The 24,890-nt window shown below is 33.8% G+C and overlaps 2 protein-coding genes across 3 annotated transcripts; both read left to right on the top strand.

Moving 5' to 3' along the window:
* The first annotated feature begins 4,281 nt into the window (after positions 1-4,281).
* On the top strand, positions 4,282-9,944 carry LOC132171560 (26S proteasome non-ATPase regulatory subunit 4 homolog). 2 transcript variants are annotated; one of them, XM_059582913.2, is made up of 11 exons: positions 4,282-4,414; positions 4,613-4,726; positions 5,135-5,240; positions 5,453-5,567; positions 5,653-5,862; positions 5,961-6,273; positions 7,019-7,142; positions 7,571-7,674; positions 7,796-7,864; positions 9,365-9,440; positions 9,637-9,944. In XM_059582913.2, exons 1-10 carry the CDS (start codon positions 4,403-4,405, stop codon positions 9,416-9,418), a joined length of 1,221 nt encoding a protein of 406 aa, XP_059438896.1. In that variant the 5' UTR covers positions 4,282-4,402; the 3' UTR covers positions 9,419-9,440; positions 9,637-9,944. The 2 variants fall into 2 exon arrangements, with proteins under 2 accessions (XP_059438896.1, XP_059438895.1); XM_059582912.2 differs by having other exon boundaries at positions 4,283-4,414; positions 9,365-9,445.
* Positions 9,945-14,951: 5,007 nt separating this feature from the next.
* On the top strand, positions 14,952-24,482 carry LOC132170554 (Glycosyl hydrolase family 38 protein). The gene is made up of 29 exons (XM_059581571.2): positions 14,952-15,349; positions 15,506-15,589; positions 15,930-16,018; positions 16,104-16,278; positions 16,369-16,488; positions 16,569-16,652; positions 16,742-16,813; positions 16,959-17,072; positions 17,417-17,517; positions 17,608-17,701; positions 18,003-18,170; positions 18,290-18,379; positions 18,509-18,574; positions 18,660-18,716; positions 19,295-19,514; positions 19,752-19,888; positions 20,601-20,663; positions 20,750-20,809; positions 21,086-21,157; positions 21,337-21,384; positions 21,571-21,690; positions 22,407-22,472; positions 23,089-23,201; positions 23,288-23,372; positions 23,476-23,586; positions 23,661-23,756; positions 23,830-23,877; positions 23,981-24,049; positions 24,176-24,482. The coding sequence occupies exons 1-29, from the start codon at positions 15,128-15,130 to the stop codon at positions 24,377-24,379; spliced, it is 3,048 nt and encodes a 1,015-aa protein (XP_059437554.2). The 5' UTR covers positions 14,952-15,127; the 3' UTR covers positions 24,380-24,482.
* The last annotated feature ends 408 nt before the right edge of the window (positions 24,483-24,890 follow it).

Here is a 24,890-nt window from a genome sequence, read left to right as displayed (position 1 = left end):
TTCTCATGGACCTCAGTTTTCTGCCTTGCACGCTTTGGCATCACGGACAACAAGCATTTTGATAAAAATTATTCTAAACGTCCAAATTTTGCATTTTTGCAATAATCTGAATAAGTTCATGTTATACAAAATATGTCATGGTATATAGTAATTATCATAATCGACGATAAGAATTAGGAATGAGAAAGACTTTCTGTGATTTTCTTTCTCGTTTTTTCAAACAAAAAAACAAAAAAAATCATGTAAGAAGCCCAAGGAGAGGCATGAATTACCCGAAAAGTACTGAAATTGTCAAATAATGCCTAATACTATGAGAAATATTAGGTCTCATTTTTCTAATTTTTTTTTTTTTTGTTCTTGTCAAATTTAAAAAAATTAGCCATTGAATTTGTAGGTCTATATGTGGGTCCTATATATTTAATGGTAGATTTAAACAAGACATATATGGAGATTGTTGAGAGATGTTAGGAGAATGACCCTAACATTTATCTAATACTATCCTCAACAATTTTTATTTATTTTTTAAAACAAAATCCTCCACACAATGAAGAGGATTGCAATGGTGAAGGTGTTGGGAATGGAGGGAGGAGATGGACAAATTCACAAGCTTTTGAAAATAAAAAGTCGACTTGAAAATTATTTTTTATTTATCAGTATTTTCTGTCCACGCCAAAATTTAAAAAATAAGAACCAACCATTTAAAAAAAAAAATTGATGCTAAAACAAACACAACCTAAATTATATTTCTAACTTATACTACATAATTTTACAATCCATTGTTGGTTGATGACTTGATGTTCTATTCAAAAATAAATAATTATAGTTGTCATCTTTGTGTCCACTTAAAATTGATGTAGTTTTTGAAATTACCATTTGATCAAAATTCAGTAATAATTTACCACAAATACAATGGTAATTTTAAAAATACATTAATTTTGGATATACACAATGAAATCATAAAGGTAATATATATCATTACTCTTAAGAAATATATTAATCAACGTAATTAGATAACAATGTGGTCTCTCTAATTAATCAACTTTGGCCACTTTATATATATATATATATATATATTATCGGCATCACGGACAACAAGCATTTTGATAAAAGTTATTCTAAACGTCCAAATTTTGCATTTTTGCAATAATCTGAATCAGTTCATGTTATACAAAATATGTCATGGTATATAGTAATTACCATAATCGACGATAAGAATCAGGAATGAGAAAGACCTTCTGTGATTTTCTTTCTCCTTTTTTCAACAAAAAAAAAAAAAAAAAAAAAATCATGTAAGAAGCCCAAGGAGAGGCATGAATTACCCGAAAATCACTGAAATTGTCAAATAATGCCTAATACTATGAGAAATGTTAGGTCTCATTTTTCTTTTTTTTCTTTTTTTCAAATTAAAAAAAATTAGCCGTTGAATTTGTAGGTCTATATGTGGGTCCTATAAATTTAATGGTAGATTTAAACAAGACATATATGGAGGTTGTTGAGAGATGTTAGGACAATGACCCTAACATTTATCTAATACTATCCTTAACAATTTTTATTTATTTTTTAAAACAAAATCCTCCACACAATGAAGAGGATTGCAATGGTGAAGGTGTTGGGAATGGAGGGAGGAGATGGACAAATTCACAAGCTTTTGAAAATAAAAAGTCGACTTGAAAATTATTTTTTATTGATCAGTATTTTTTGTCTACGCCAAAATTAAAAAAATAAGAACCAACCATTTAAAAAAATAAATAAAAAAATTGATGCTAAAACAAACACAACCTAAATTATATTTCTAACTTATACTACATAATTTTACAATCCATTGTTGGTTGATGACTTGATGTTCTATTCAAAAATAAGTAATTATAGTTGTCATCTTTGTGTCCACTTAAAATTGATGTAGCTTTTGAAATTACCATTTGATCAAAATTCAATAATAATTTACCACAAATACAATGGTAATTTTAAAAATACATTAATTTTTGATATACACAATGAAATCATAAAGGTAATATATATCATTACTCTTAAGAAATATATTAATCAACGTAATTAGATAACAATGTGGTCTCTCTAATTAATTATATATATTATCGGCATCACGGACAACAAGCATTTTGATAAAAGTTATTCTAAACGTCCAAATTTTACATTTTTGCAATAATCTGAATCAGTTCATGTTATACAAAATATGTCATGGTATATAGTAATTACCATAATCGACGATAAGAATTAGGAATGAGAAAGACCTTCTGTGATTTTCTTTCTCGTTTTTTCAACCAAAAAAAAAAAAAAAAAAAAATGTAAGAAGCCCAAGGAGAGGCATGAATTACCCGAAAATCATTGAAATTGTCAAATAATGCCTAATACTATGAGAAACGTTATGTCTCATTTTTCTTTTTTTCTTTTTTTCAAATTTTAAAAAATTAGCCATTGAATTTGTAGGTCTATATGTGGGTCCTATAAATTTAATGGTAGATTTAAACAAGACATATATGGAGGTTGTTGAGAGATGTTAGGAGAATGACCCTAACATTTATCTAAGAGGTTTGATACAGACACAACACAAACTCAACTCATGGCCAACTTCTCTCCTACGTGTACAAAAATTTGAATTTTAAACCAAACAAATTGTCTTCTTTCCCAAATTTTCGGAATCCCAAAATCCTCTCTCTCAATTTCTTTTGTTGTTAAATGACACGTAGGAGAGAAGTTGGTCCTAAGTTGGGTTAGTGTTGTGCCTTTAACATTTTCCTAAAAATTATTTTTTATTGATCAGTATTTTCTGTCCGGCCCAAAATTAAAAAAATAAGAACCAACCATTTAAAAAATAAAATAAAAAATTGATGCTAAAACATACACAACCTAAATTATATTTCTAACTTATAGTACATAATTTTACAATCCATTGTTGGTTGATGACTTGATGTTCTATTCAAAAATAAGTAATTATAGTTGTCATCTTTGTGTCCACTTAAAATTAATGTAGTTTTTGAAATTACCATTTGATCAAAATTCAATAATAATTTACCACAAATACAATGGTAATTTTAAAAATACATTAATTTTGGATATACACAATGAAATCATAAAGGTAATATATATCATTACTCTTAAGAAATATATTAATCAACATAATTAGATAACAATGTGGTGTCTTTAAGGGGTAACTCAATCGGCTATGAACCACGTCTTATGAATCAAAGATCACTAGTCATCCCTTGTGTGAACATGTCAACAAAAAAAAAAAAGATAACCGTGTGGTTATCTTTCCTTTTTTTGCTTTTTCTTTCCCTTTTCTTCCGCCAAAAAGTGTGAGAGGAACTCCTCATATGTTAATACTTGTTAAACATATGGTATTATGCATAATGAGTTTACTAATTTGCAAAATGGGGTGAGAATAGAGAAAGAAGATGAAGAAATACAGATAGATAGAGAAATAAGACAAATATTCTTCAAATAGACCATAGGAAAATAAAAACATTCAAAAATATAAAAGCTAGAGAAATAATAAACATATCTTTGAAAAATAATATTTCAATGATATAGTGAAAGGGAGTGTTAAAGTTATTAGGCTGATGTGAGTACTTTAAGAGCATTCCCAATGGAAGAGCCAAATGTTACTTTTATCTAAAATGACTTTTCAAATGTTTAGAAAAACCATACATTGGATTAGCAAAAAAAAAAAAAAAAAGAAAAGTAAAATAGATATTTGATTGGAAGAGCTAAAAAAAAAAAGCTAAATGTAGCAGCACTTTTTAAGGGGGTCATTTTATTTTTTATTGTTTATCTCACCTGTTTTCTCTTTTTCCCAAATCTTTTCATACTTTTTCTCTCACATGTTCTCTTTTCTCAAAACTTTTCCCATTTTTCCTCTCACATGTTCTTTTTTTTCTCAAAACTTTTCCCATTTTTCTTCGCACGTGTTCTCTTTTTCCGAAACTTTTATCACTTTTAATAATATTTAAATAATATAGATAAAAATATAGCTAATTAGATGAAGAGACCTTTAATAATTTATTAGCTAAATTAAATAAAGTGTGTTTTAAAAATCCATTTTGCATAAAAATGTAACTTCTCTATATGCTTTAAAAGGGTGAGTTACCAAAATAACTAAAATATGGTGACGCGGATAGAAATGCTCTTTTACAATAAGTGATCTTGTTTAATTTGTTAGACAAAAGAGAGATTTATAAATGTGAAATGAATTCTCTACTTTAAACGACAGCGTTTATTTCTTCGTTCATTGCAATTGTCATAACTGTCATATATATATATATATATACACACGAGCAACCCTCCCCTGCAAGTAAACCCCAGTTCTCTCCAATCTCACATTCACAGAAAGCACTTGGCAATCTATCTCCGTGGATCTTTCATTTCTCCTTTCAATCACAGAAACATGGTGCTCGAGGTAATAATCCCCAACTTTTTTTGTTCTTTTTTAAATAAAAAAAAAAAAAAATTCGAAACCCTAATTTCATCATCAATCCTTCAGCTCTAGGATACTGCAATTCAGAGAATTTTTTAAAATTCGGTCTACTTTCTCTCTATTTAGGGTTTTTGTTATCGGTAATTGATGCGTTTATCGGATTTGATTTTTTCTTGATAGGCGACGATGATCTGCATCGACAACTCCGAGTGGATGCGGAACGGCGATTACGCGCCGTCGAGATTTCAAGCTCAATCCGACGCTGTCAACCTGATTTGCGGAGCTAAAACACAGGTTTTGTTTTGGATTCTTCTTCTTTCTCTTCATTGGTTCCCCATATTTTTTGTTTGGTTGCTGAGAAAATCAAGCTAAAGAAAAGTAAACTGAGAACTTCAAGGCATTCTCACTTTTCTTTTCTGCAGTTTTCACCTATTGAAATAAGTGTTTGGTAGATTGCATATGGGTTTGGATTAGAGTTGCATTCTAGAGTTCGTTGATTTTGGCGATAAGTTACTATTCTGATAATTGTCTTGGCCGAGTGGTTCAAATCCCTGTGTTTGAGAATTGTTTTTGCTCGTGCTCTGGAGAGGTCCTGTATACCCAAAAAGAAATGTTTTTTGTGTTTGGATTTTGCATGTGCTTTGGGGCATATGTTTGTTTATGATTCAGAGTTTTGAATGGATATGATGGTTATGTTTACAGTCTAATCCGGAGAATACAGTGGGAGTTCTCACAATGGCAGGAAAAGGGGTTCGTGTTTTGGTCACTCCCACCAGTGATCTTGGCAAGATTTTGGCTTGCATGCACGGTGAGTGTTTCTTTCTTTCTTTTATCACTTGTTTATTTCAATCTTTCTATTTTTGAAGTTCAGGACTTGTTCAATTGCTATGTTTAGGATAATTAGAACCGGTGTTGTTGCCTCTACCCATGGTTGCAAACATAAGTCTCACTAGGATGTGAGTGTACTTTGTAATATCTATATAAAATGTGTTGAATTACGTATTTTATCTCTCAATGTAGGTCTAGAAATCGGGGGTGAGATGAACCTGGCTGCTGGCATCCAGGTGGCACAGTTGGCCCTTAAGCATCGCCAAAATAAAAAACAGCAACAAAGGATTATTGTCTTTGCTGGAAGGTGCTTACAGTTATGCCTTATTATGTCTTTTCATTTTATTTTTCTAGTTCTTACACTTTCATCACTTGGATCATGTGCTTTTCAGTCCTATCAAACATGAAAAAAAGTTATTGGAGATGATTGGAAAAAAGTTAAAAAAGAACAGTGTTGCACTTGATATTGTCAATTTTGGTGAAGAAGATGAGGGGAAGACAGAGAAGCTGGAAGCACTTCTTGCTGCTGTGAACAATAATGACACTAGCCACATTGTTCATGTTCCATCGGGCCCTAGTGCTCTTTCTGATGTACTGATAAGGTTTGTAACTTTGATTTATTCCCTATAGTACAGATTAAAGTTTGGATTTTACAATATTTATATAATTTAAGCTATACATTACCTTTCTCCCATGGCAGTACACCCATCTTCACTGGGGATGGGGAAGGTGGAAGTGGTTTCGCAGCAGCAGCAGCTGCAGCTGCAGCTGGTGGTCTCTCTGGCTTTGAGTTTGGTGTTGATCCCAACCTGGACCCGGAACTGGCCCTTGCTCTGAGAGTTTCGATGGAAGAAGAGAGGGCAAGACAAGAAGCGGCTGCTAAAAAGGCTGCAGAGGAAGCTGCTAAACAGGAAAAAGGAGAGGGGCAATCATCTGGCACACAGGAAGCAACAATGACCGAGCGTGCTAATGGTGCAACTTCTGAAGCTGAGAATAAGACAAGTGATTTAACGGTTGGTGTTTTTCGCTTTCAACCTCTCATGTTCGCTCCTTGTGACATGTTGTGTTGAACACTTCTTTATTAAAACATATAAAACATATATCAACATTTTTATATTGGCTTCATCTCCATTCCATTACTTTTAATACTACATTATTGTATAAGTTTGGTATCTCATGTTCTTTTATACGCTTTCCCCCTTTTTATTTTTTCTTTCTATTTTTCCCATCGTTTGGCGTTTGGGAAGAGAGGGGAAGGGTGGGGAAGGGGAAGGGGAAGGGGGAGGGGGGTTGGATTCAATAAAGATCAACACAACCTCAACCCCAGACGTGGCATGCCAGTTGGCATGAATCCATGTCCTTTTAGGTTGGGGTCACCACTTGGGAAGCCCCTAAATGCCACTGTACTAATTGGACATATGCAATGCATAAAATGTGTTGGTGTTCAGACATACATTGACCATGCATATATGTCTATAAGCATGTGCTCTGGAAAGCAAATCACTTTTGGTAACTGGTTTGCTGACCAATGTTCATTAAATAAAAGCAAGTTTTTCTTATTTCTTGCTTTTCTATGACACAAAGAATGTTCTTCTCTTAATAATATTTATCTGTAGTATAATATCGATTAAAAAAAAACATTTTTTCCTAATTGCTATCTCCTACCGCTGGTTCTTAAGTTTTTCTTATCTTTTTTGTTGTTTGCTATTCACTGACCAATAATCTATCATTCATAATCTGACCTTGTATTTGCAACAGGATGATGAGAATGCTCTGCTACAGCAGGCCCTTGCAATGTCAATGGATGACCCTGCTCCTAGCCATGAAATGCGAGACGCGGATATGTCAGATGCAGCCACAGATGATCCAGAGTTGGCACTAGGTGAGTCCTTATTCATGCACTGAGCTTCTTTGGTAATGCTTGACAATTGCGCATTAGTTATATTTTAAAAAAATAACGAGCCATCTCAGAAACTGTATATTGACATATGATAGTATCTTTTGTACTTGTTGGTTGTGTCATTTTATTTCACATGAAGTGCTGATGATGTGCATAACTTCTATCTCTTTTGATTGGCCCCTAAACCAGTTAATAGTAGTCATTCAAGACCATGGCAAAAAAATTGTGTTTTCTAGAAGCATAATACTGAACATCAATGTGTGTGTGTGTGATACTCACCAATGCAAACTATTATTCTTTATCTGTATATGCCGGTTTAATTTTAAGCCATAGATTTTTATTTTAAATTTATTTAATTTATTTATTTTTTACTTATCAAAAATAAATTCTATGCCATTTGGTTGTTGCAGCTCTTCAATTGTCTGTACAGGAAAATGCAAAGGAGTCGTCAAGCCTGTCAGATATGAGCAAGTTGTTGTCTGACCAGTCTTTTATGTCTTCCATCATTTCATCAGTATGTATGCCACAGCTTGCATTTATCATTTCGTTTCTTCCTTTCTTTCCTCTCCTGAGAAATGAGGCATAAAATGATTTCCTTGAATTTTCAATATTATAATAATCTATTGTTTCTGCAGCTTCCAGGGGTTGATGCAAATGACCAATCGGTTAAAGATTTGCTTGCTTCAATGCAAAGCCAGACTGAGGTGAGTTCATAAAGCTTATTGGTCGGATAATGAGTAACTTGGATCAAATTTATTCACAAGCAGCATATGCTGAGTTTTACTTGGCTGCGACAGATTTAAACAAACCACAACCAACCCCCCCCCCCCCCCCTGAAAAAAAAAAAAAAGAAATATTATGCTTATTTTGATGTGATGCGCTAACCTTATTATTCTTTTGAGATTATGTAACTGACTATCCTAATCAATCATTTGGTCCCTGATCTACTGTAATTATTCAGAATAGTGCCTTTTTGTTCACTAGAAATTGGCATTAATTTAGATCATTTAATGCTTTGCTGCCTATTTAAGTTCTTGGGTATGATTAGTGGGATTTGACAACCAATCGAAGTAGATTTGTGTTTCTCTAGTGCAGTTCCTATTTAATTGGGTAGTGTCTTATTTTACCTTTCCCTAATAAGCTCTATAACTTGGAAAGAAATATAGTAAACTAGTTCTCTGATAACCAGTTAGTGTGAAATAGAAAGGCTTTAAGAATAACTATAACAAAAATAAATATCTTTTAAGGGATGATGCGAGGGTTTTGGGCTGGGTTGGTCTGCAGTAATTGAAGGAATTATAAGTAATCACTCATGTACTCTACTTTTTTGTTTTCCACCCCCACTGAATAACATGTGATGTGTTCTAATAATATAGTGAAATGCATAGAAGGCAGCGTGAGATGCTAGCATTGTGTAAGTTGTGTCCAACCAGATTAAGTTCTTTTACCTATTTTCACATGATCACCTCTGACATATAAGGTTTTAATTGTAGAGGCAGCAATGTAAATTCACTCATATATGGTAGTTACTTTTCTGATCTTCTACTCAAAGCCTTAATGCAACTGTAGGATCAGTACATAGCTTGAAGGCGGATATTTCTACCATATGGGATCAATACACAAAGTTATGACTTCATATTTTTCATCTTCTTCAACACCATGTCTTTCAGCCTCAACCCTTTGTCATCCTAGCATTTTTCTTGTCTTTCTTTTAAGAGATATGCTAGCATAGGATATGATCTTCCCGCATCCACTCATCTTCTTCCCTTTTGTGAGCTATTAGTCAATAAGCATAGTTCCAAATTTCATCAGGTAAGCTAGCTGTTGTCTTATACATCTCTTCATGGCATCTGGCTGAGTGTTTCTGGGTTTTCGTCCTTTTAATATTTAGCTGCGTGAAAAGATGGCTTGGAGATTTTCAACTTGGCTGTCTGGATTAAATAACTTGTTATGTGGTTGTCTTATCATGTTCCCTCACACCTCTAGTTTTGAACTATGGTTAGTCAAATGCATAAAAACTCCTGGGACACAGGAGATGAGTTAGGTCATGCTTTTCACTTTAGGTGGAGTTCCTTTTTTAGTGGGGGAAGGCGTTGGACTGGTTCTTGAAAGACTTGTATTTTTGTTTTTTGTTATGATGCTGTTCTGATTTGTCAAGCCTTTTCTGATCGTAATAGTTCTGATTATACTATCATTGGTTATAGCCCGAGCAGAAGAATGATGACAAGGAACCAAAGGAGGAAGAGGAGAAAAAATGATTCTCAGGAGTTGATTTTCCATGTGAGGTACTTTCTCTCTTCCTTGGAGAAATCCATGGGGGTTATATTTCTTGAATTCACGCAGTTCATTGTGTTGCCTGCTTTGTCGAACTTGCAAAGATGATTCTAGATGGCTGCTTTTTAAAGCTTGTCACTCAACCATTGATTGGGATTTTCTAGCTTATTGAGTAACATATGAACCAATATTCCTCTTGCAGGCCAAAAAAGCTCTCTATTGCTGCGCCATAAGTGATCATCATAACGGTGCATATTGATGGTTGTAGGCCTTGGGAGGGCTTTAGAATGTGCAACATTTAACTGTATTTCCGCAATGTTTCAATATTTATATTTTGTTGCTTCAAATTGAGCATGTCTCGGTGTTTTTAGTTTATTCTTGGTGATTTTGCACCTAGATAGTCATGGAACATGAAAAATCTTCTTCTACGCAACTACCCCTCAGGTCACCTATTTCCATCCATTGTGAATTTCAGAGGAGTTAAAAGATTCTTCGTCTATACTTTTGCTACTTCCTAGCAAACCTCCAATAATTACTACTGTAAATGAAAGTGAGCAATTTCGTCATAAGAAATTCATGTTTGTTAAAAATTTTGCTGTCTATTTTTTTTTTTTTTGGGGGTTTTCAAAACAAAAAAAAAAAAAATACAAAAACAGTTTTCACCTTCATGTCATAATAGAACTCTCTGTTTTTTTTTTTTTCTTAAAACCAAAAACAAATAAAATCATTCATAACATCGACAAAACATGTTCTTCAGCTAATCACAAAATTTAAACGTCAGAGGATTCTTTTTGTTCAAAATCCGCTGCATACACAACTCCAGCAGGGTCAAAATATTGCTTGGCCATGGGGTGTAGATCAAGGATGGAAGCTCCATGGTTGAATTCGAACGAGAAGGGTCAGGGAAATGCTAATGATTCTTCTAAACGTTTTCAATGACAGCTGAGGCCCAATAGAGGAGTAGATTGTGTTTGGTTTAGTGGTTTCTATAATGTGCAGTTTGAAAAATTAAAGACTCCAAAATGCAGTTAATGAAAAAATATATATATATTTTTTTGGTAAAGTTCACGTACCTCCTCAAGCTACCACTCAATTGACAATGTTATTCTCAAACTTTCAATTATTACAATGTATTTTCAAATAACCAAAACATTGTCAATTACAATTTTAAATTTATAAGGATATTTTTGTCTTATTGAAAAATTTATATGACAATTTTTATTTTTTTGCTAGCTTCCGTGAAATCTGCGTCCAACCTTTAGCGGTTTGCATTCATAGCACCACCAACCCTACCTTTAATAAGCACACGTCCTAGTCGGAGGCCAGCAACTTAAGAGGGAGTCATAAATTCGTGTCCACAATCCTCTTGAATAATAGAAACCTGCTTTCGTTTCCTGGTCCCGGTGGTCCACACGATCTCAAAAGCAATAAAACGCCGGAAAGAAAAAAAAAAACATAAACCCAAAAGTAAAATTCTTTTACGAAAATTCGTTTGATGAGATCGGAACTGAGGAACCATAAAGTCTTTCTGCAACTCAACTTATTTTCGTAACGGAAATTTCTTTCAATTCAATTTTTTAAAAAAACTTTATCTATAATTTTATGAAAAATGTTATTTTGTATTATCTTATTCTCCTTTGATAAGAACATTGAATATTAATTTCAAAGAGATGGACAAACACGTGTAAGTACTAGTCAATTATGGGCTTACAAAAGAGAGAGAGAAAAAAAAAAATTATTACTCAATTATAACAGACTAGACAGTTGTTTTTTTGTTTTGTTTTTGTTTTTTTTTTTTTGTGAGTAAGACAGTTGACATGTTGAACATGTGCATATATTATCTTCTCCCAGCCAAACGATCAAGAAACCTGCTTCTAGGTAATATAAAGGGAAGCGACAAATCTACTTTGTCCAAGACGGCGAATTTTCTCATTGTTTATTATTATTTTTTTTAATTCTGTTTATTAAATTAATATTTACTTTTAAACAATGTTATTTGTACATATAATTTTAATATAAATTGACATTTATTTTTAAAGCACGTCAAACTTGGAGAAGAACTCTAATATCACATAGTTTCTATCATAAATTTAGTCATTGTCATATAATTCTTTTCCATATATAGTTTTCATGTCTAACGTTCTATAAAATTGATTTTTTATTTTATTAGTCAAAAAATTGATTTGAGTTCTTAGAAAAGTGAGGCACAGCTGTGAACTGTCCCTTAGTGGAATAGTCTTAATGGTTACTTTTTGTTTTTTTTTTTTTAAAGGAATCCAGCGATGTATAAATCAAATCAACTTAAGCACAACGCTCTATAGAGATAATGTCTAAAATACAATTAGGAACTTGTCAATAAGGACTTGTTCCACACTAAGGGATAATGCTTCATTTGCCAGGTTATGAGCTGCACCATTGAGATGTCATATGACATGGTTAACCTTCCAGTTTTGTAGACAATTAAATAATTCTTGCGCCCATTCAATAAGATGACCGTAACGGTTTCAGTTTCTCTCATCTTTTTTAAGAGTCTGCACCACTTGGAGGGAGTCACCCTCCAGAATCACCCTGTGAAAGCCTAATTCCCCACTTAACTTAATGGCCCTTAAAGCCGTTGGTGCCTCCGCAATATCAGGCTCGACGATGTAGTCTTTTGGCACTACCAAAGTCGCCTACACCCCTCCCTTACTTTCTCTAACAACCACTTCAATACCCATCTTCCTTCTACCCTTGTCTTAATGATTACTTGAAACCCCGGAAAGGTCACAATAACATGCATCAAGAGAAAAAAAGAAAAAAACATATTTCAACTAGGGATGGAGCCAGCTTTGAGTTTTTGTTTTTTTTTTTTTTTGGAGGGGGGGACCAAGGGCCAATTTTTTTTGAGGAGGGACCAATTGGCAATAAATACCTTAAATTATTATTATTTTTTTACCTTAATATTTTTTTTCTTGTTATTTGGGGGGGTGGGGGGGGGCATGGCAACTACCCTCAATCCGTCTCTAATTTTCAACCCATAATGATTTCATATCCTTTAAAAATTAAGGATAGAGCTTTGTAGAAACAATAACCTAGGAAAATGTTTGGTGTCTAACAATTTTGAACAAAGCTGATAAGTCAGTTAATGTAATACTGCTATTTAATTGTTTAATTGCTCACATAATAAGTATTGAGTGTAAATGTCGTGTTAATTTATTAGAGATTTGATATAATACCCCGACAACACTTGATAACCTAAGATTCTAGTGATTCACCAACCCCTTATAATACAATACATACCCCTAATAAACTAGTTTGAATTGATAAAAAAGTTATATTGCTTACAAATTATTATTATTATATATATATATATATATATATATATATATATATATACACAATATACAGGGCCGGCCCAACTACTAGGCGAGTTAGGCCGGCGCCTAGAGCCCCGATTTCATAAGTCCTAAATTTTTTTTTCTAAGGCCAAAAAAATTAAAAAAAAAAAAAAAAATTGCATACAAATTTAAGACCCTCAACATGCTTTAAAAAAAAATATTATTACTTGTTTATAATATCAAGGCCCTCTACATGCTTTCTTGAGACCTTCAACGTGCTTTAAAAAAATAATATATATATTCTTTATAATATGGAGGTCCTAGCATGCTTTCTGCAGAATGGCCACAAGGTCCTCAACATGTTTTAAAAAATATATATGTTATTTGTTTATAATAATGAGGCCCTCAACATGCTTTAAAAAGGTAATTTTATTTTTTTATAATATTGAGGCCCTCAGCATGCTTTTGTTGCACAACGACCACAACTCACAAAACCCACAACATGCTTCCTTGGCTGTACAGTAAAAAATAGAACAATAAAACCACAACTCAGTTTTATTGTTCTATTTTTATATATATATAAATCGTGTTTGTTTAATTTTTTTAATATTTCTAATCAAATATTTCTACCAAAAAATATGCATCTGGATATGAAATTTTTTTTTTTTTTTTTTTTTTTTTTTTAAAAAAAAAAAAGTAGAAAAACTGATTGAATCTCAAAGAGGAGCTCTAAATAAATTTGTTATTAGCAATAAACAAAATATAGAGGATAATTTAGGTGAAAAACTTGTAAATGAATAAGAAATTCATCAAAAAAAATTAGAAGATAATGAAAATACTATTGATATATTTAAGTCTATTGGTACAAATATTTGAATAGTATTTAACTCTATCCCTTTCCTCATTTGAATAGGGGGGAAAAAAAAAAAAACCTCTATTGTTACAAATATTTATGACTCAGGCCAATAGAAAAATATTGATGCAAAATTAAGAGATTTATTAGTAGAAAAGTGGTTCAATAAGATAGTAATATAGATTTTCTTAAAGATGAGAACTCTATGCATTTTTTTTAGTACATATTATATACGGAAATTATCAAAGGGGGAGAAGCATAATAAAAAATGACTAGTTTATTCAAAAAATTTAGATAGACTATTTTGGGGAGAATAATGATTTTTAAATAAAAATATAATAACAATAATATTAAAATAAATATTATTTTATTAATATTTAAATATTTTAAAAAATAAAGCTCTATTTAAAAGTTTCGTCTAATACCCTAAAAACCATTGGGCTGCCCTGACAACATAAATGGTGTCTATTATGAGACCTCAAAGAAGGGTTAGAAATTAGAATGCACGTGAATTCCTATTTTAAATTCCATAGTAGACATAGTCAAATATATGAACCTGTATACATTTATTTATTACATGGAATTCTATCCTCACTTTATTTTAAAATTTAAAATACATTCTAATATATTCATTGCATGACTTTATGTACAATGTGTAATAATATTAATTTTATTTTTAATTTTTTTAAAATATTATGATGTGACATAAAGTTAAAAAATATTTTTATACTTTTATAAGCGTATTTTGTATTTAAATTGTTTATTAATAATTTTGTTTCGAAAAGAGAACAAAGAAAAATACTAGAATTACATAGGCTTTTTACAAGCAAATCCTTACAAACACATGTGGCAAGGAAAAGGACAAAAAACACCCCCAAAAAACAATTATATTTATTTTGTCTTCTTTCTTGCCACACGTGTTTGTAAGGATTTGTTTGTAAATGTAGCAATCCTCGAAAACAAAAGCATCAAACAACAATTGTAAGATGCGTCCAAACAATGCTTTGCCCTTTCTGTTTTGGCAGTTCAGAGTCCCTGATCAGGTGCATTTTTTACTATAATTACATTCGTGCACCCTACATGATTTGACCATCTATTCACATTCAATCACATATTTTACAAACTAAAACGGGCTAAATGAATCCACCGACCCCAGTGAACCCCCAAAAGTCCCTTGAATGACACGTGTCGCCTAAATTTTTTAAAAACATATTTTTTTTTGTTATTTTTAAAACAATCACAGTACGTCCTTACTCTAAGCCCGACCTTACTGAATAACCGACTCGTTTAAACTTTTTTTAAGCAGCGCTGACAGAAAGTCTGAACCAGAGGTGCCGTAAGCCCGTAACAAAATTTCCGCATTGGCCATTTCACTTCACTGGCTCTTTTACCTGCCGGCCGGCCAATCGCCTTGTAGAAACCGAGGCCTCTCATTTGTCCATATTCATCGGACTTCAATTTCACCGCCTTTGAGGATTCTTCTACAAATAAACCACCGACACATTGGCGAATTGCTTTGGAAAATGGCGAAGCTAACGAGTTTAGCTTCTGCTTTGCTATGCCTATGCGCTTCTCTTTTGCTTTGTTTCAATGGAAAAGTCTGTGGCGCGTACGTGAAGTACAACACTCGAGCCGGCGTTGTGGCCGGCAAACTGAACGTTCATTTGGTTCCTCATTCCCACGACGACGTCGGATGGTTGAAGACTATTGATCAGTACTATGTTGGATCAAATAACACTATCCAGGTCATAATCACACAACATATTTGCTTCGTATCAGAGCAGTGACTCTGAGCTCGAATCTTGATTCAAATGATTCAATTCGCAGATTTTTCACGTGATTTATCTACAGGATGTGATTTTGGCTTATATGGAAGTGAATTTGTATGATGTTTGGTGCAGGGGGCGTGTGTGGAGAATGTGCTGGATTCGGTTGTGGAAGCGTTGCTGCGTGATCCGAATAGGAAGTTTGTGTTTGCGGAGATGGTAAGCGCTCTTAATTGTGAGGTTTTTATGAGAGTTCGATATTTGGTTGGATTTGAATGTGAAGGAATTCGGTTTGTTTGTTTGTTTGTTTGTTTTTTTTTCTTTTGATTTTCGAACAACTCAAAAAATTGACTAATATATGCGGATACCACGATGCTCTTAATTAAGTTTAAGATTTGTTGATTAATTTTGATTTTGTGATTCATGAGTTAAATATGCAATAATATATGTAAGAATGTCGTAATTAAACTTTAAATTCATAGTTGGTAAATGTTTTATATATCAAGATATTACTATTTTTGCATTTTTGTTTGCTAACAGAATTTAACATGAATGATAGGCTTTTTTCCAACGATGGTGGGTAGAACAAAGTGTGGCAACACAAGAAGTAGTGAGAAATCTTGTAGATGCTGGACAATTTGAATTCATGTAAGCTGTTAGCAAGCAGCTGATATAGGGAATGCGGCTGCGAGAGAGGTTCAATTTTGATAAACATCTTTTGTACTATCTGCAGAAATGGTGGTTGGTGTATGCATGATGAAGCAACATGCCATTACATAGACATGATTGACCAAACAACTCTTGGTCATCGTGCAATAAAGGAGCAATTCAACAAAGCTCCTCGTGCTGGATGGCAAATTGATCCATTCGGGCACTCTGCTGTACAAGCATACCTACTTGGGGCCGAGGTAAGCTGTTTTATGAGTGATGATTCACTAATGCAGAAATATGATATTGGCTAAGAACTGAGACATTTTGATTATTACATTTTCCCCTAGCTTGGGTTCGACTCTGTACATTTTGCAAGGATAGATTATCAAGACAGAGCAAAACGGAAGGGTGACAAATCTCTAGAAGTTATATGGCGTGCTTCTAAAAATTTTGGTTCTTCGTCTCAGGTTTGCAATTGCAATTACTTCACTTCTACTCTTCCTCTTTAAGTAGGTCTTTTGAGCTCACTATTTACATCTCTTTGCAGATTTTTGCCAATGCATTTCCTGTTCATTATAGTCCCCCTACTGGTTTCCATTTTGAAGTGAATGATGACTTTGTGCCTGTTCAGGTTTTAATATTTCACAAAAAATTGTTTTTGCCAACGTTTTATATTCTTATTGAGTGTTTCACCTTAATCTGGTACTCATTGAACTGCAGGATAATCCTTCACTATTTGACTACAATGTTGAACAGAGGGTTAAGGATTTTATTAATGCTGCTATAAACCAAGTAAACTCTTAGCTGCCTGATTTTTTCTTTTAAATTTATTATTTTGTCTTAAGGCTCCTAATAAGAATGCAGTTCAACGATTTATTTAGCTAAAAGAGACTGATGCTTACATATTACAATTACTATAAATGTCTATTATGTTCAGGCAAATGTCACACGAACAAACCATATCATGTGGACAATGGGTGATGATTTTCGGTACCAATATGCCGAGTCTTGGTTCAAGCAAATGGACAAATTGATTCACTATGTTAACAAGGTAGAGTGTTAATGAAAAAATCAATGCCATTTACTGGCAGTTTGATTACGAAGTTGCTGCATCTGAGCTTATGTTCCCTTTAAATTGATGCTTGAAAATAGCTGGGTTCAAACTAGAACTTGGGTATTTTCTTGTGGTTTAAATCAAATAGCTACTTATTTGTTTAGTCTTGCCTGCTCCCCATAGCATCAAATCTATACTAGATAGTCTCATGGCTTCTGTGAAAACTTTGCTGATGAAATGCCCCATTTTGGACTCTGGCTTTCATGAAATGCCCTATTCTTTTTCATTTGCTCTATATGTTTTCTAAATAATGCATTGAAAAGAGTTTCTAATGTTCTCAGGACGGTCAAGTTAATGCCTTGTATTCTACACCATCTATCTATACTGATGCAAAAAATGCAGCAAATGAATCATGGCCACTGAAAACTGATGATTATTTCCCGTAATTTCTTACTTCTACCTTTTGTCGATAGAGCAACATTTATCGACCTCATCAATTTCATTGATAAGCTTGCACAGTACTTGCTGACAGGTATGCAGATGGGGCAAATTCTTATTGGACTGGCTTTTTCACTAGTCGCCCAGCCTTGAAGCGATATGTCCGAGTGCTGAGTGGATATTATTTGGTATGACATCAGTCTAAATCCACATTGGTTGTTTGTTGAATCAGAATTAGATAGGAAGTAGCTCTTTTCTCCAATTTTAGACACTTGATTTGCTGGTTGCAAAGGACCTAGCATCCCATGCAACCATCCTAGAACATCCTGGTTCTATATGCTTAGTATTTGTTAACTAAGATACCAGGAACTCTATAAGGGAATACAAAGATATGTGCCATGGAGAGAGAGGGTGACTTCTCTTTATTTTTCTCTTAAACTTTTTGGATTATAAACGTAAATGAAGCAAATTTCCTTTTGTGTAAAATAGGCAGCACGACAACTTGAATTTTTGGCTGGAAAGAGATCCAATGGTCCTAACACTTTCAGCCTCGGAGATGCTTTAGGAATTGCACAGCACCATGATGCTGTCACCGGCACTGCTAAACAACATACAACAAATGACTATGCAAAACGATTGTTTATTGGAGCCTCTGAGGTAGGTAGCTAATTGTCATTTGATTTTGACCTTCTGAGTTTGTTTTAGTCATTGCACCATTGTTATTTTTATGACGAATCTCTCTAAGATATCATTAAAAATGCAATAACTTTTCATAGGCAGAAGGTGTTGTAAATGCTGCCCTGTCATGCCTTACTGACAACAAATCAAGAGAACAATGTACGGAGACTACATTTAAATTTAGTCAGGTAATGTTTCAATGTTTTTCCTAGCACTTTTAGGGCCAAATTGATGAAGTTGCTCCTCCTTGCCTAATCCTGTTTTTTTTTTTTTTTTGGGTTGCTTTCCCCCCTTTATATCCTTTGATTTTTGAGCAGTGTCCTTTACTCAATATCAGTTTCTGCCCACCAACAGAGGAAGATATTCAGGAAGGAAAGAGTTTGGTAATCTTTTATATCTTTCTTACTTTGGTTTTAGATATTACATTGTTGCAATTTCTACTCATCATGTATAAATGGTTACTTTCAGGTTATAGTAGCGTATAATTCTCTTGGATGGAACCGTACAGACATTATTAAGATACCGGTGAGTACTCATCTTATTCTTCTCCCTCTTCTTCTTTCATAAAAAAGACACCTAGGGTTTACCACTCAAGTATACAAGAAGCACACAGAAAAAACCAATAACAAAACAAAACAGTAAATCCCCGAAGGACCTAATTTATAAGAATATGAATATGATGTCCAAGCATGCACAAAAAATTAACAAATGGCTAAACTTAAGCTGATTCAGTTTATCAGAAATAGTTGCTTCCCATCAATTTGAATTTTATCATTATTATGCATTGAGGATTTCATGGAAATTTTGAACATTTGTACAGAAATAGTCGCTTTCCATCATTTTGTAGCGTGCTTGTTAAATATAATGCAGTTCTTATGTGGTTAAGTATCTACTATGTTGGTATATCTCATTGGATGTTCTCATTCCTTTCCTTGGTAATTTTACTGTCAATTCGTGGTTTTCATTCATGCTTTATTGAAATGAAAATCTTGAATGTTTGGTACAGAACTTGGCTCCCCTTTTCATCCTGTGTATGTACAAATAGATAGGATATTTACTCCAGTGCATCTGTCTCTGTGATCTGAAATTTCAATAACTGCCAGGTTAACGATGCCAATCTTGTTGTCCAAGATTCTTCAGGCAATACCATTGAAGCACAATATGTAGGTTTAGATAATGTTACAGGCAACTTAAGAAACTTCTATACGAGGGCCTACTTGGGGCTGTCATTAAAACAAGTCCCTAAATACTGGCTTCTCTTTCAAGCATCTGTGCCGCCTCTTGGTTGGAACACGTACTTCATTTCTAAAGCATCTGACAAAGGTAGATGTCTGATTTCTTTTCCTTCTAGGCACTGCTCATTCTTGAATGCCATTTGACTTCTCTTTATATGTATTGACTAAGTATTAGTTATCTTAAGCTATCAACACTACTTAACTATTGTTGCTTCTTATAAAGATTATTTACTAAAATGAATTAGTGGCAAACCGTATGATACTGATGCTGAATAGTAACTTATTTTATTTTATGTTCTTTTATTTGCACTTCACAATGATGCAGGGAAAAGTAGAAATGGATTTTTCTCCATGATAGACAGTCCACAGAATGAGACCATTGAAATTGGACCTGGAAATCTGAAGATGTCATTTTCTTCAACTTCTGGACAACTGATACGTATTTACAATACTAAAACAGGGGTAAGTTTTTTCACATTTTACAGATGGTAGCCTTGTAATCGGATAGCATCGGTTGAACCAGTCGTTATATATTAGACCAAATGATCTAAATCATAGATTGTCACAAAATTGAAAAGAATATTTATAATATTTTAGAAAGCCAATATAGAGGATTAATGCAATGCGTGTGCATGTAGACTATTAATGTTGTCATGGACACAATCCTCATACATTTGAATGCGTTCAGTTGCAAAAAAAAGGGTTTAGATCAGGACTTCAGTTTATCGAGGGGAGCATTGGTTGAGATTTTGATCTGGCTGCCCCTTTGTTCAATTCATTTTATCAAACCTCATTACTGATTCGGTTAGTAACTTTTACTCTCGGTCTTTCTAAAGAGTGGGATCGTCCTTTCCGGTCTAGTCTGTTTTTTAATGTGAAGACGTTTTGAAGGTTTTTACTATCTATCTTGCTGCAAAATTATTGTGTTTAGGAGTTCCTACATTTGATTTTACATGATGGTCTATATATTCAATTTTCACATCACTGTCTTGGGAAGTTGATATCTTATGTGGCTTGAGGAGAATATGCTTGATTATCAGAGATGGATTGTTCATTTATTTTGGTGTTCTGCCTTGTTCCACCTACAGAGGTTTAGTGTGTTCATTCCACTTACTGAGATGATTTGGAGGTCAGTTTCGTTAAAATTTCATCTTTAAATGTTTGTCATGGCCAGGTTGATGTACCAATACAGCAGAGCTATCTCTGGTATGGTTCAAACCCAGGATTCGATGGCCAGGTACACAATCTTTATCCTCCGATTAGGATGTAGACTATGACTTGGTGCAGTGCCTATTGACACCAATTATATGGTGTCTCTCGCAGGCTTCTGGTGCATATATTTTTCGGCCTAATGGGTCTCCTCCAAGTGTTGTTTCAAGATCAGTAAGCCTTCTTTTCCCACTGTCACTCAAGTGACCGTGATTAGTGAACTGTAAATATAATATAAAACAAAAGAGTTAAAAACAATATTCTACCGACTTAAATCAGCAATGTTTATCCCAACTATTGGGGTTTACTGCACTTTTCCCTTAATGCTATTCTAACTTATCTTGTGCACCATGTCTCTTCATATAGCCTATTGAGTTTCCGAACTTCCACTGATGATATCTGATCCTTATCGTTTCCTCTTTTTCTAATAGTATTTAAAATATTGTGCAGGTGCCTTTAAAGGTCATTCGTGGACCACTGGTTGACGAGGTTCACCAACAGTTTAATTCATGGATCTACCAGGTCATCATTTTGTTTACGTCTAGTTTTTTGGATCAAATTGTTTTGCGTTTCAAGAGCTGAAAAGTTGCTTATTTAGTGGTATCATTATTCTTTATTCATATGTTTCAATGGTTTATGTCTTCCTCCACACATGACTTGCTTATTTGCTCATCTTTTTTTTTTTTTTTTTTTTTCATTAGGTTACTAGACTTTACAGAGATAAAGAGCATGCAGAAGTTGAATTCACTGTGAGTCACAGTACTTGTCTTTTTCCCTTTTGCTTTTAATAAACATATTACTTGTATATGTTTTAATTGTCTCAACTGTTACAAACATTGTGGCAGGTAATGCTGTCTGTTCACCGCATATAAACTAAACATTAAGTCTAATAATTCTAAACTCAAATCGAGTGGTTCTACAAATTGTATTTGCAGATTGGTCCAATTCCCTTGGAAGATAGCGTTGGGAAGGAGGTCATCACACAAATGACAGCTAATATGGTCACAGACAAGGTGTTTTATACTGATTCTAATGGAAGAGATTTTCTAAAGCGAGTAAGTCCCGCCCACAATTTTCCACTCAATTTAAACTTCAAGAAATCCATCATGAATAATTATGTAGTTGTGCTACTTCAAGTTATAAGCTTCTGAATATCTCAACCTAGCCATATGTTAGGAGTCAGAGGATGGAGATCTATATCTTTGCCCTTTGTTTTTGCTAGGTAGGAAAGTTTAAACCCCAACTCTCATAGATTTTCTTTGATTATGGCATGCGTATGGGTTCAACCTTAATCCCATGATTAGAATTTTAATTTTTTTTTTAAGATTAAATGTTAGTCCTAGAAAATGTACTTTCTATAAATGCAATCATCTGTTTCTTGGTGCTCTGCACGAAAATCATGCAACAATCTTAAACTATTCATTTCCAGTCCTCTTGGGTGGCTGATCCTGCTTCCTAATGAGGTGATTACTTAACTGATCCCATTAAGTATTTCAGAGGTTGGCAAATCGATATATGTGGCTCAAAACTATATCAACCAGGATGCATGGTTTTTTGAAGACCATAATAACATCCTTTCACAAAAACATCATTTCACAAAAAATCTGAGTGATCTCTTTGTCTCTTTTATATATATAAATATATAAATAGTTTCCTACACCAGTACATTGTAAAAATCACATGTATTGCCCCCTTAAATGGAGTCTTATGTCCCCAACAAGTCAATGATTATTGTAATCCTAACTTGAGCTCTGTGAGCATGATTTTGCAGGTTCGTGATTATAGAGCAGACTGGTCGCTTCAAGTTACTCAACCTGTAGCAGGAAACTACTATCCTGTACGTAATCCTCTTAATACCAATTTAACTTGTATCAAGCATATACATGAAAAAATACTAGCAATACTGGATTATTTCATGGGCGATGCATAAGAAAGAAACCATTATTAGGGCTAGGTACGTTGCAAGGCATGATCTTATTTATGCTTTACTCGACAGTTTTTTCTTCGTATTATAATGTTTCTGTTCAAAATTAGAGTATGACCAAGAAATTAAACTTGAATTTAATTATTTTTTATATGGTCTATATAGGTCCTATCATTTTTATGAATAAGCTTTTCATTAACAGCCAAAACAATTACAACAAAATCAGCAAACAGCTGAACCAAAACAAGAAGTATATGACTAGATATATATTGATGACTGCATTATTCATGCATGTGGTTTCTTGGTGCGTGGGTTGTGTGCAGAATTTTCCTCAACTAGTTATAGCACTGTGCCCTTTCACTTTTGCTATGCATGAAGAAGTTCAAGGATGCATTTAAAACCAATACTTGTTATACTGTTCCTAAAAGTGACCAAGAAGTTCCCGCCTATCCTTCCTCATTGAATTCGAATGACATTTAAGTTCAAATAATTTTGTTAATGGTAGTCTTCATCTTCTTCTTTGTTTCAGCTTAATCTTGGAATTTACACAAAGGATAAGAAATCTGAACTCTCAGTCTTGGTTGACCGTGCAACTGGTGGAGCCAGCATTAAAGATGGAGAAGTAGAACTGATGCTCCATAGGTTCAACTTCCACATTTGGGTTAAAAATATGTTTCAGTTTAGATGTCGACATGTTAAGCTGATCATCCTTTTCTTTTATACTCAAGGCGTACGCTCATTGATGACTCTAGAGGAGTGGGTGAAGCATTGGACGAAAGCGTGTGCCTTGACAATACATGTGAAGGATTAACGGTATGATAGCACCATTTTTTCTTTATGCATCCTAAACCACTTTTTAGTTCTAAACAAAGATATAAAATGATTCATTATTACTCACGTGATATCTTTCATCTAGGTTCGGGGAAATTATTATGTAAGTGTTAACCAGCTAGGGGATGGAGCACGCTGGCGCAGAACAACTGGCCAAGAAATCTATTCGCCTTTTCTTTTAGCTTTCACCCATGAGGTAGTATGGCTTGGTTGCAGTTCCAAAGTCTATCCTAAATAGATGTTAATATACTAATCCAATAAATTGTTCAGAATTCGGAGGACTGGAAAGCATCTCATTTGACAACATCAACCGCCATAGATTCAAACTACAGCTTCCCTCTCAATGTTGCTTTGATTACTCTTCAGGTGACTCTGTTTACTCATTGACTGAATAACCAGTGTTTAATTCTCTCTCTCTCTAACACTAATAATGCTGCAGGAGTTGGATGATGGAACTGTACTCCTCCGTTTGGCACATCTTTATGAGGTAAAAAATCTTCTTCATATTCTTATTCCTCTTCTCCCAAATCTTGTTATGAGGCCAAATAATTAGTTTTTGTATATTTGTTTCGTTTTGTGAATGTAATTAGGTGGGAGAAGATACCGAGTATTCAAAATTGGCCAAGGTTGAACTGAAGAAGATGTTTACAGGAAAAATGGTATGTTTGCCTTCTTCCCATTGTTACTGCAGTGGGTGCACACAAAATGTGAATTTGGCTTGCAAAAATCGCGGTGACAAAAACGTAGTAAAATCTCAATGTAATGATTGGTTTCTAAACTTCCAGATAAAAGAGGTGAAGGAAACGAGCTTGTCAACGAACCAAGAAAAGTCGATGATGAAGAGGATGACGTGGAAAGTTGAGGGGGACTCCAGCCAGGAACCTACCCCGGTTAGAGGCGGTCCAGTAGATAATTCAACTCTCGTTGTCGAGCTTGGTCCTATGGAGATCCGCACTTTCTTGTTGAAATTTATTCTATCATCATTTTAATATAATTTGGACAGGACCAATCAATAATGTTTTTCTTTTGACAATGTTTTTGGACCATTGTCTATCTCTTCAAGCTACTGTTAATTCTAATTGAGTAATGCACGCGGTGCTCATTAGTCTATAAATTTGTTATAAAATAATAATAAAAAATTAAAAATTGATGAGCATTGCTATATCAGTCTGGTGAACTGAGAGTAAGACAAAAGTTATTATTTAGCAATATTCGTATTTTTATGAGTAATGTTACACATATTCTCGCTTTTAACATAACTCTTAAAATTATGAGTAATGGGCAAAAGACCCAACCCCTTCTAGGGGCCTAATTATTTTCAAATCCAATTCGACTTATAGAGGCTATTATGGTCCAAATGATTTATGCAAATGGAGTACTAGTGGAAATGGATCTTTCCATTTCAAGTGAAATCTTGAAATGAAGAGAGTCTATTTAGTGTATTTAGGAGTATAGTTGTTAAAAAAAATTTGTCCAAAAATTAAATAGACAATTATGTCC

This window comes from Corylus avellana, chromosome 1, assembly GCF_965113065.1.
Source record: "Corylus avellana chromosome 1, dhCorAvel1.hap1.2, whole genome shotgun sequence".
NCBI classification, from domain to species: Eukaryota; Viridiplantae; Streptophyta; class Magnoliopsida; order Fagales; family Betulaceae; genus Corylus; species Corylus avellana.
Note: the sequence above shows the minus strand (reverse complement) of the source record. Positions and strands in the feature narration are given on the sequence as shown.

Bases quoted from the DNA above. Each gene is read 5' to 3' on its own strand.
- LOC132171560 (XM_059582913.2), top strand. The intron at 5,241-5,452 runs GTGAGTGTTTCT...CTCTCAATGTAG, and splicing joins GATTTTGGCTTGCATGCACG to GTCTAGAAATCGGGGGTGAG. The intron at 7,675-7,795 runs GTATGTATGCCA...TTGTTTCTGCAG, and splicing joins TGTCTTCCATCATTTCATCA to CTTCCAGGGGTTGATGCAAA.
- LOC132170554 (XM_059581571.2), top strand. From the start codon at position 15,128: ATGGCGAAGCTAACGAGTTTAGCTTCTGCTTTGCTATGCCTATGCGCT. The intron at 19,515-19,751 runs GTAGATGTCTGA...ACAATGATGCAG, and splicing joins TTCTAAAGCATCTGACAAAG to GGAAAAGTAGAAATGGATTT. The intron at 21,158-21,336 runs GTCATCATTTTG...TTTTTTCATTAG, and splicing joins TTAATTCATGGATCTACCAG to GTTACTAGACTTTACAGAGA.